Source organism: Grammomys surdaster, unplaced genomic scaffold (genome assembly GCF_004785775.1).
Source record: "Grammomys surdaster isolate TR1022 unplaced genomic scaffold, NIH_TR_1.0 125276, whole genome shotgun sequence".
NCBI classification, from domain to species: Eukaryota; Metazoa; Chordata; class Mammalia; order Rodentia; family Muridae; genus Grammomys; species Grammomys surdaster.
Window position 1 is genome coordinate 337685 of NW_021620156.1, and position 12139 is coordinate 349823.

Consider the following 12139-nt stretch of genomic DNA (forward strand, 5'->3'; position numbering starts at 1 on the left):
TATACTTTTCCTTACAGAAGCTTTTCAATTTTATGAAGTCCCATTTGTTGATTATTGATCGTAAGGCATAAGATATTGGTACTCTGTTGAGGATATTCTCCCCTGTGCCCATGTGTTTGAGGCTCTTCCCCCACTTTTTCTTCTATTAGACTCAGTGTTTCTGGTTTTATGTGGTGGTCCTTGATCTACTTAGACTTGAGCTTTATACAAGGAGATAAGCATGGGTAAATGTGGATTCTTCTACATGCCAATCTCGACTTAACCCACCATCATTTGTTGAATATGCTGTCTTCTTCCATTTGATAGTTTTAGCTACTTCGTCAAAGATCAAGTGACCATAGATGTATGCATTCTTGTCTGGGTCTTCAGTTCTATTCCATTGATCTACACGACTCTTTCTGTATCATTGCCAGGTACTTTGATCACTATTAATCTGTAGTAGATCTTGATCTCAGGGATGGTGATTCCCTCAGAATTTCTCTTATTTTTGAGAAAGGTTTTCACTATCCTGTGATTTTTTTGGTTCCAAATGCATTTGAGAATTGCTCTTTTTTTCTCTATGAAGAATTGAGTTGGAATTTATGGGGATGATACTGAGTTTCTTTTGGTAAGGTAGCCATTTTACTATGTTATGCTCCAACATGTAACAAACACACATGTTCCACTATGTTCATAGCAGCTTTCTTTATAATAGAAGCTGGAAACAACCCAGATATCCCTCAACAGAAGAATGGATACAAAAAATGTGGTACATTCACACTGTGGAGTATTACTCAGGCATTAAAACAATAACTTCATGAAATTCAAAGGCAAATGGATGGAACTTGAAAATATCAACCTTAGTGAGGTAACATAGTCAAAGAAGACCACACATGGTATGTACCCACTTATAAGTGGATATTAGGATAAAAGCTCAGAATACACAATATACAACTTACAGACCACATAAAGTTCAAGAGAATTGAAGAGCAAAGTGTGGATAACTCAGTTCTACTTAGAAAGGGGAACAAAATAATCATGGGATCTAGATGGTGAGAGGAAGAAAGGAGGAGAGAAGGAATAAATGGGGGAGGAGAGATGTGCGAGGTGATGGAGATTTACAGAGGATCAGGAAATTGAACCAAGGAGTATAGCAATGTGGGAAATGGAGGTAGCTAACAAAATGTACCAGATGCCAGGAAATTAAGAGATTCCCAGAGCCCAATGGAGATGACATAAACTGAAATACTCCACAAAGGGAAGAGAGAGCCTATAGAAACTATATCTCAAGGTTAGACACAGCCCTCAGTTGAGGGATGGAGCTACCCACCAGTCTCAAAATTTTAATCCAGAATTGCCCCTTTCTATAGAAAATACAGGGATGAATAGTGGAGCAGAGACTGAAGAACAGGCCATCCAGATACTGCTACACCTAGGGATCCATTCCATAAGAAGTCAACAAAGTCAGACTCTAATGCTGATGCCAAGAAGTTCTTGCTGACAGGAGCTAGATATGGATATCTCCTGAGAGCCTTGGCCAGAATCTTACTGATTCAGATGCAGATGCCTGTAGCCAACCATAAGACTGAGCATGAGGATCCAAGTAGAGTAGATAGGGGAAGTACTGAGGAGTTGAGGATATTGGCAACCCCACAGTAAGAATACAAATATCAATCATTCATATACCCCAGAGCTCCCATGTTCTAAACCGCCAACCAAAATATACACATATAGGGACCCATGGCTCCAGCTGCATAAGTAGCAGAGTATGGCGTTGTCAGGCATCAGTGGGAAGGGGAAGGCCTTGGTTCTCTGAAGGCATAATGCCCCTGCATAGTGGAATGCAAGGGCAGTAGTGCTGGAGTTGGTGGGTGTGTAGGAGAACACCCTTATGATGGCAGTAGGGGTTGGATGGGAGGTTTTCAGAGGGGAAACCTGGAAGGGGAATGACATTGGAATGTAGATAAACAAAATAATCAATAAAAATTAAAATGAAAAATAAATGAAAAAAGAATTTTCTCTCATACAAAAACACTATAAAATAGCTGGTTAAAGAAATAAAATTTGATAGAGTTGAATCTATAGTTTAATTGTATAATGTATGTTTAGAATGGAAGAAGGAATAAATTCAAAGAAATAAAATGTGATAGAGTTGAATCTATAGTTTAATTGTATAATGTATGTTAAGAATAGAAGAAGGAATAAATTCAAACCTCTTGAAAGATGCTAACATAGAATCTAAATTTATTTTTTCATTATCTTTTAAGAGACTTATTCTTTCTAGAATGGGTTTTGTCCCTGATATGATGACATGAATTCTTGTCTGGTCTCAACAAGATAATGTAACACTTAGGAGCAAATATGAAGCCAAGAAGAGCTGAACTGGAAGCCAAGATAGAGAACACTTCCATAGCCACCATGACCTTCCCCTTAGTGCTGTGGTAGACAGGAAGAAAGGTGACCCAGACACAGAAGAACACAAGCATGCTGAATGACAAAAATTTGGATTCATTGAATGCATCAGGCAGATTTCTAGATAAGAAGGCCATTGTGTAACCCCCAAGTGCCAAGGAGCAGAGGTATCCCAGAACACAGTGGAAGGCAACAGATGAGCCCTTGTTACATAAAAGTAGGATGTGTTCATGTTCAGCATGAACATCTTGGTCAATGAATGGGGGAGAGGTTGTCATCCATATGCCGCAAAGAAGAAGTTGGATTAGTGTGCAGATAGGAATTATATAGTTTGGAGCCCTTGATGTCATTAACCACCTCACCTTTCTTCCTGGAAAGGTGGCTTTGAAGGCAATGACTACAGTAATAGCTTTGGCCAACACAGTAGCTAGAGCCACAGCAAATGCAACTGCAAAGGTGGTCTGCTGAAGGATGCAGCTGGCTGCATTTGGTTGACCAATGAAGTTCAAAGAACAGAGTAAACAGAACATGATTGTGATAAGCAAAGTGTAACTGAGACCTTGATTATTAGCTTTTACTATGGGAGTGTCTCTGTGTTTCACAAAGACCCCAATTACAAAGGCTGTGAGTGCAGATAAGCACAGAGCTATACTGGCAAGTGTCATTCCCAAGGGGTCTTCATAGGAAAGAAAGCTCACAGTTTTCTGGAAGCAGTGGTTCTTCTCTGAATTTGCATAATGACTCTGTGGACACTTCATACACTGATTCACATCTGGTCAAAAATACAGATTACCATGAGATTTTGAGACCAGGCTGTATTGATCCCTAATTTTTCTTAGTAATTTCTATGTACAAGGACTGTCACAAATTCTACCTTACATTGTTTTCCCAGGGAAAAATAAAAAAGCACATTATTGTGAATACTTCCATATTTATAGAGCATTCCTTCTTTCTTCTGTATATCTTTAAGTATCTATGTTCACATATAATGAATTTTCATCCAATCATTTTATTTTTTTCTACCATCATACTATTTCTCCTATGTAAATTATCTCTATTTATATAGAAAATATCCCTCTTTAGGTACACATCAACTTGCAGTAGCTTTTCTTAAAAAGTATCTTCTTTATAGTGACTTGATTTAGTCTGGTTCCTCTTTTGACTTACAATTTTTTTCGGCCTTTTATGGTACTGGTATATCTCTTTCAGAGGTAACGAAAAAACAGAATTACATAGCATAAAACTACCTTGGCCCTGATAACACCTCACAAATTTCGTATACTTTATGATTTATACACGCAGAAGAGGGAGTATTTTTTGCAATGATTTTCAAATAATGTTTTTTCACATGTCAGTCCTAAATTTACTTTTTTCTTTAAAATTACATGTGTCTTTAAATTCCCATCATTCTCTGCTGGAGTTGCATTAGTAAATGATCAAAAACTGTTTTCATATCTTTTGGGCAAATTATCAGTTTTCTGATAAAGAGTTACTTCAAAAGCTGACAGAGTTAAGAGAACACTTTTATATTACTGTACACTTGAAATTTGTTAATTTTGTGATTAACATAAAACATACATACCCATTTTTCTTTCTTACATTATCAATATGCTCAAATAATTCTATATTTCTTAAATTGTGAATTGACCACCTGGAACTTAAATTTTATTTCATTAATAATAATAAATTAAACCTTAATTTAAAAATAGTATTACATTATTGTACTAGTTTCAAATCTTCAATGTTTAGCATTTATTTGTACAGTAGAGTGATTAAATGGAAGCCCTGCCTGATTTGGTCTTGACAAGTGACTGGCTGTCATTATGTATACATAGGATACATTTACAAACTCAGTTTATGATATGCATATGATATGCATGAATATATACATACAAACATACTTACATTCATGCGTATACACATAAATACACAGACATAGAATACACATGCATATATTTATAAATGTACAACACACAGAAATACATATCTATGGAAGGATTTTGGGGACCTAAAAATTTGAGGGTAAAATATACAATTATAGAAAGGTGGCATTTGTAGAAGAGACAGTGGGAACTCTATAAAAATCAGAAATCTCAAAAGATAGTAAAGATTTAGTGATATATAAACACATTATATCAAGTCTGTATATAAATTCATTCTCTGTGCTCAAATACTTGATATCCAACTTTAGACAAGTTAGATGGTATTCTTTAATTTTAGTATCCTAATATTTCAGTAAATTAATCTTCATAGATTTTATATGAATTGAATATGTACATGTGCTGCATCTTTTATGTCTTTGGCTATTTTTAACTATTAATTTTTTTCTTCTGTTTATTGTGGGTCTAATTTTTGCTGTCAGCCAAGTGATATTAAAAATACTTAAGTTTATAAATCTGTGACTCAATAGGAAGTCTTGGGGATTGGTAAGCAAAATATGACGTTGAAGCTGATTATAAAACCACACAGTGCCTCTGTTAGAGTCTATCTATATGATTTGAAACAAAACACAACAACAAAAAAAAACAACACTAAAAAACAGCAGAAATGTGTATTGGGTGACTAGAGCTACTGGAGTAAAGAAATAATCTCCTTAAAGCAATAAATAAAATTATATCCACATATATGCCTTGCATCTCCAAGTAATTTTAAATGTGTTTTAAAATTATATAACGTTAGTCTATAAATAAAGTGTATCATAAAAATTGGATACTGTTTTAAATCAAGAAGAAACCTAGTCAGTATCCTTAAAATGCATTCATGGACATCATGCTCTCCTCAGCCCCTCTCTTGTGTATATTCCTCTTTGTGTACTCCTACCATCTTACGTGTGGCATATACTCATGTCAGTATTATCAAAGAAAAGATAGATAAATACCACAAAATCTGAGTATTAGAGTGAACAAAAAGTGTGAATATTATTCAAAGATTGATTTTGTCACTTGCTTGAAAACACTATTAATATTTTCTCACCTATTTTATATCTGACCTTAACTTAAACAGCAAATTTCATTTACTACATATGCTACACTCTTGAATGCAGCCAAAATCACAACATGTCAGAGGGTAACTGGTTCTTTTAAAAGTTATCTCCTTGAGGGGACAAACTTTTATTTAGTTGAATTGAAATCTATTAATGGACCATGAATGGTGAAATGAGAAACTTCTACATAGGAGAATTAGAAAAGAGTATTTCTTACACTGCCACCATAATCACCCAAATCATGTTGTACAGTTAATCAGTTCAAACTCTGTGTATTTCCCTAACACATAATTCTTTACCATGTGAAAATTGACAGTAAAACATCATAAAATCTCATTTAATTCACTTTATCTGTTTATTAAAAATAATTCTAATATGTTTTATATTGTAATTATGGTGTAAAATAATAAAATTCAATATAAATTTTATGATTGCACGTCAATAAAATTAAACTAATATAAAATAATGCATAATAGAAATCCAATATGGGAGAATTAAATAACTAATATAAAATGTGGTTTCAATTTGATCGTGGTAACAGTATTACTATTCTATCCAAATTATATATATATGAATATGCATAAAATACATGATATATGCATATATATACAAATGCACATATTATACATGTATGTACATATACATCTATAACTTTAGTTCAAGTGCTAGATTTTCATTCCTAAAATCAATGATAAAAACCTTGCCTACTTGTAGAGTATTGTTTCATGATAACAAACTCCTCATCAATTTATTGATTAATATGAGAAGTGGATCATTAATTACAAGAGTCATATGCAAAGTGTCTGACAATAGTGAATTTCTAATACACACTACGCTCTTAGAGAGAACAAAAGCTCACTCACAAGATACTAGCAAAATGTTACCATCACACTTCAAATAGTGATACGAATTTATCCATTATATTCAAAAATCAAATCTGTAGTATCTGTGTATATCAACAGAAAATAGAAAAGGATATTTAACTAATTAATAATTAAAATGTATGTGATTACAGTAATAACTATCAATTGCCTCTTGATTAAACTCAAGTAGATATTTTCTAAGTAAAATTTTGAAAAGACCTTTAAGGTATTGTGATTTCATGTTGTCTTGGTTATTGTTCTACTCCTGTGAACAGACAATATCTCATAAAAACTTATAGCTGATATAGGTTTGCACATTTAGTCTATTTCTGTCACATCAGTAGGCATGGCAGCTTCTTGGCAGAAATGACACTGGAACACTTGATAAATTTTTATACCCTGATTTGAAAGCAGAATTCAGAGAAAACAGAGAGCCAAGATATCACCTAGACTTTAAAATATCAGACCTTGCCTCTCATAATGCGCCTTCATCCAAAAGATGTCAAACCCTAAACTTCCATGAAAGTCCCAATAACAAAATAAAATGTGTTGAAATTTTATCCAAGAGAAGGCAGAAAGCTACCTATCACTGTAATGTGCAGAAAGCTTCAAGAATTAGTGTTTTTGACGATATTTGGCAGTTGGACTTATGAATGTACAGCCCACAGGAAAATGAAATAGAAGGCTGCAGACTTAAGCCAGACCAAGCTCTCACATAAGGAGAGGAAGTAGGCATAAAAACACACCCGAAGAAAAATAAGATGTTGGCAATTGATAGCTTGTGAGAGGAGAGTCATTTTTTATCCTGCATCACATGGTTGGTTGTCAACCATCAACTGATATCAACAAACACAAAATTAGATGACTATTACAGAATGTGTTAGATAGGTTAATTACAAAATGTTGATTAGTTAGAACGGAGGTGACTAGATCTGGGAGGATTGAGAGGAATGTAAGGGTTTTGTATATGCTTGACTCAGGGAGAGGCACTATAAAGAGGCCTTATGGGAGTAAGTGTGTCACTGTATGCATGGGCTTTAAGACCCTCATCCTAGATATCTGGAAGGTAGTTTTGTAGTGTTTGCTTTCAGAACAAGATGTAGAACTATAGCTCCCCATATGCTATTCCTATCTGTATGCTACCATGTACCCACCTTGAAGATAATGGGCTGAACATGTGAAATTTTAAGCCTGTCCCAATTAAATGTTGTACTTTTAAGAGTTGTTTTGGTAATGACACCTGTTCACAGCAATAAATCTCTAAGACAGAAGTTAGTACCAGGGACTGGAGTATTACTGTGATAGACCTGAACATGTTTTTGTATAGAAGAATGTGAATTTTGGGACTTTGGATTTGGAAAGCAGTGAAATACTTTAGTGGGGCTTAATGGGCTATCCTAGTAGGAGTATGAAAGACTTTATTGATAAGCATAATTTGAACTGTACAGACCTGGCCCAAGCAGTTTCAGTGGAGGAAAATTTTAGTATGTGGCATAGAGACTGATTTTGTGGGAGTTCCGTGAAAAATGTGGCTGCTTTTTGCCATTGTCTGAAAAGTTTGCCTGAGGCTAAGGTGAAGAGGTTCATATTATTGGTTTTGACACAGGGAGTCTCAAAAACAGCCTAGTATAAATTCTGTTGTGTGGTTACTAAAGTTCACTTTTATGATGTGTATTTTAATGAAAAAGAACAAGCTGCAAAAGTAAAAAAAAAATCTACAAATATATGGATCAAGTATTAAAGGGGCAACAAGAAGTAGAATCGAGTTTAATCCTATATTCAAGGAAATATAGCAATTAAATTAGTAGAGCTTTGGTGAAGATCACATATAACTAAGTTTATAGTGGTAGAGCACATCTTTAATCCCAAAAGACAGAGGCAAACAGATCTCTGAGTTCAAACTGAGCCTAGTAAAGAATAATTTTCAAGTAAAGAAAAGCTTAAGTTCAGGCTTAGGGGATAATACCTTAAATTCTAGCATTTAGGAGATAGGTATGTACATCTCTGAATTCAAGGTAAATCTATACTTTAAGTTCCAGGATAGCCAAGTATAGCCCATGAAGAAGTTGAAAATCAGAAAGCTCATGACAATGTAATAGATAAGGTGGACAAAATTTCAGCCCCAGCAAAACAGAACACAGAAGGATTACCATGTATCTCTGATTTCAGAGTCAAGAAATGAAGAGTCTACTGGAACAATTGATGCAGGTTAGCTGGAGCTAAGAAATTAGCAGTTACGAAGAATAGACCAGCATCACTGTGGTTAAATCAGGCAAGTGTTTTCTGAGAGCACAATGAAACTGTGTTCTAGAGATAGCCAAGGTTGCACCTACAGCTTAGGGTGTACTTGGTAATATGTAAGCATTACTCCAACCTCATGCAGAGAAGCTGAGAAATGGCACCATGAAATAGTCTATGAGACTCTACTGGTGAAGAAGCATAGTTACAGCAGAAGACCCTAGTATAATAGAGTTGCAAGTATCATGGAATGGTCACCAAGAACACCAGTAGCAGTGGAGTGTAGTCATCAGAACCTACAAGGTTACAGAGGTTAGAGACAGAAATGTGCCATAAGCCCTTTGTAGAAGCCCAGAAGATCATGTGTAGGTCTCAAACACTGGAACAATAAGCTGGAAGATGAAGTTGACATGGAGCCTCTAAGATATTAAAGATGCCAGACCTGTGGGATACTTGCTGAGGAAAGCTGATAAAAGGAGATAAAAAGTTTTTTACACTCAACAAAGATCAAAAAGGAGTTTGGGATCTCTAGTCCACTTTTACATCAGACGTGGAAATGTGAAGTTTGGAGCATGCAAGCTTGTTTTCTGTCTTGCTTTGGGAATTGCACTTAAGTGATTGGATGAATCTCAGAAGAAGCTTTGAAATTTGGACTTTTAACATTGTTGAGACTACAATATACTATGAGGTCATTGGAAATTAGACAAAATATATTTATTATTATGCTATGTCTAAGCATGTCCCACAAAGACTTGGGTTTGAACAAGTCTATGGGGTCCAGGGACTGGAATGTGATGGCTTGTATATGCTTGGCTTAAGAACTGGCAATATTAAGGGGTGTGAATATGGGCATGGAATTTAAGACCCTGGTCCTAGCTGTCTGGAAGGCAGTCTTCTCCTGTTTGTCCTCAGAACAGTACATAGAACTCCCTAACTCCTCCAGACCATGTCTGTATGGATGCTGCCATGCTCATGCCTTGATGATAATGGACTAACTTTCTGAACCTATAAGCTAGGCACAATTAAATATTGTCCTTTTAAAAGTTGCCATGATCATGGCGTCTGTTCACAGCAGTAAAACTCCAATAAAAAGGGTGAATATGATCAAAACACATATTACAAAATTATCAAACAGCTAAAAATTGAGAGAAAATACATTTTGAAAAATGAGTTGCAGATGATCACTACTATGAAGATGCAAAAGATCAGAGTTATTGAAATATAGCTGGTAAAACAATATTAATATTTTATCAATATATTTTAAATGTCACCATAAAATGAAACATACTATAAAATACACTGAAGATATTTTTCTACCACAGTCAATATTGGCAGTGAATCACAATAAAAAACAAATATGATTCTTAATGGCTACAATGAGCCATTTCAGAGATGCTGAAGAATTATGACATTTTAATTCCTAAAGGAAGAAATTAAAGTATTTATTAATGATTTGAATTCAGATAATTTTCTTTGACTAGTTTATTACGAAATCCTGTGGAGAAATGGGAAAGATATCTGTAAAACCTGCATTTACCTGTCTCATTAGAAATCTCACTGTCCGCACATGGAGTACAATTGTAGCAGCAGATGGCCTTGCCTTCCAGGGTTACTTTTCTGAAGCCAGGCACACAACTCTCACTGCACACAGACTGAGGCATCTGAGAATAATGAAAAGAATGTTATCTAAGTCTTATAGTTTTATGAAAAATCATATAAATCAAAAATTTAAATGTTATGCAGTGGATTCCAAAGTATTCTTGTAAATACAGAGGGTTATTCAGAAAGATTATGCCATGGAGAAACAAATATGCTTAAAAATTTATCTGAGAGTTTTCAGAGTGTTAGAGAATTTGTACACATAATGTAGTACTGGCAAGTTTGAAAAATGTAGGTGAGCCTTCCTCCCCTGCCTGGTCCCTTGGGCTGGGGCAGACACAGAATTGGGTCTGCTCCTGTCCTGTGGAGATACTGACTCCTGAGTGATCCTAGAGGAGCCACTGCACTCAGAGCAGCCGGTAAGAACTCCATCTCACTCCCTAAGCCCCAGAGATACATCTGGGAGCCAGGGACAGTCAGGACACAGCAGCTACCCAAACCCCGCCCCTCCGGAATTCCACTTCCCTTCCTCCCCTGACTGGTCCCTTGGGCTTGGGCAGACACAGAGTTGAGTCTGCTACTGTCCTGTGGAGATACTAACTACTGAGTCATCCTAGAGGAGCCACTGCACTCAGAGCAGCCGGTAAGAACTCCATATCACTCCCTAAGCCCCAGAGATACATCTGGGAGCCAGGGACAGTCAGGACACAGCAGCTACTCAAAACCCGCCCCTCCGGAAGTCCACTTCCCTTCCTCCTATGACTGGTCCTTTGGGCTGGGGCAGACATAGAGTTGGGTCTGCTCCTGTACTGTGGAGAAACTGACTCCTGAGTCATCCTAGAGGAGCCACTGCACTCAGAGCAGCCAAGGAGCCACTGCACTCAGAGCAGGAGACACCAAGGAGATTAGGATCATAAGACTACAGAGACATCTGGACTCTGAGGAGCTCTGCAACAAGCAAGATAACTGGAAATACAGACTCCAGTCTCACACAGTGAGGGCAGGTAACACAAGAGTTAACCCGATGGCGCAAGGCAAGCGCAAGAACATAAACAACAGAAATAAAAGTTTCTTGGCACCATCAGTACCCAGTTCTCCCAATATAGAAAACCCTGAACACCCCATCACACCTGAAAAGCAGGATTTAGAATTAAAATCACTTCTCATGATGATGATAGAGGATTATAAGAAGGAATTAAGTAACTCCCTTAAAGAAATACAGGAGAGTACAAGTAAACAGATAGAAGCCCTTAAAGAGGAATCACAGAAATCCCTTAAAGAAATGCAAGAAAACACAAAGAAGGAATTAAACAAAAACATTCAGGATCTGAAAATGGAAATAGAAACAATAAAGAAAGCTCAAAGGGAGACAACCATGGAAATAGAAAACCTAAGAAAGAGATCAGGAGTCATAGATGCAAGCATCACCAACCGAATACAAGAGATAGAAGAGAGAATCTCAAATGCAGAAGACAAGGTAGAAAATATTGACACAGTTGTCAAAGAAAATGCAAAATGCAAACAACTCCTAACTCAAAACATCCAGGAAATTCAGGACACAATGAGAAGACCAAACCTAAGGATAATAGGTATAGATGAGAATGAAGATTCCCAACTTAAAGGGACAATAAATATCTTCAACAAAATTATTGAGGAAAACTTCCCTAACCTAAAGAACAAGATGCCCATAAACATACAAGAAGCCTACAGAACATAAAATAGAATAGACCAGAAAAGAAATACCTCCTGTCACATAATAATCAAAACATCAGGTGTACAAAACAAAAAAAAAATACTAAAAGCAGTAAGGGAAAAAGGTCAAGTAACATATAAAGGCAGACCTATAAGAATTACACCAGACTTCTCACCAGAGACTATAAAAGCCAGAAGAGCCTGGACTGACATCATACAGACTCTAAGATAACACAATTGCCAGCCCAGATTACTATATCCAGCAAAACTCTCAATCACTATAGATGGTGAAACCAAGATATTCCATGACAAAACCAAATTTGCACAATATCTTCCCACAAACCCAGCACTTCAAAGGATAATTGATGGAAAA

At 36.1% G+C, this 12139-nt stretch overlaps 1 protein-coding gene across 1 annotated transcript in view; it reads right to left on the bottom strand.

Moving 5' to 3' along the window:
- Nucleotides 1-2234: 2234 nt before the first annotated feature.
- Nucleotides 2235-12139, bottom strand: part of LOC114637325 (vomeronasal type-2 receptor 116-like) — a 21019-nt gene continuing 11114 nt past the window's right edge. Inside the window, exons 5-6 of the mRNA XM_028785562.1 lie at nt 10013-10136; nt 2235-3163 (exon numbers count right to left, since the gene is read on the bottom strand). Of these exons, the coding sequence (XP_028641395.1) occupies nt 2235-3163; nt 10013-10136 (1053 nt within the window). The remainder of the gene's footprint in view (nt 3164-10012; nt 10137-12139) is intronic.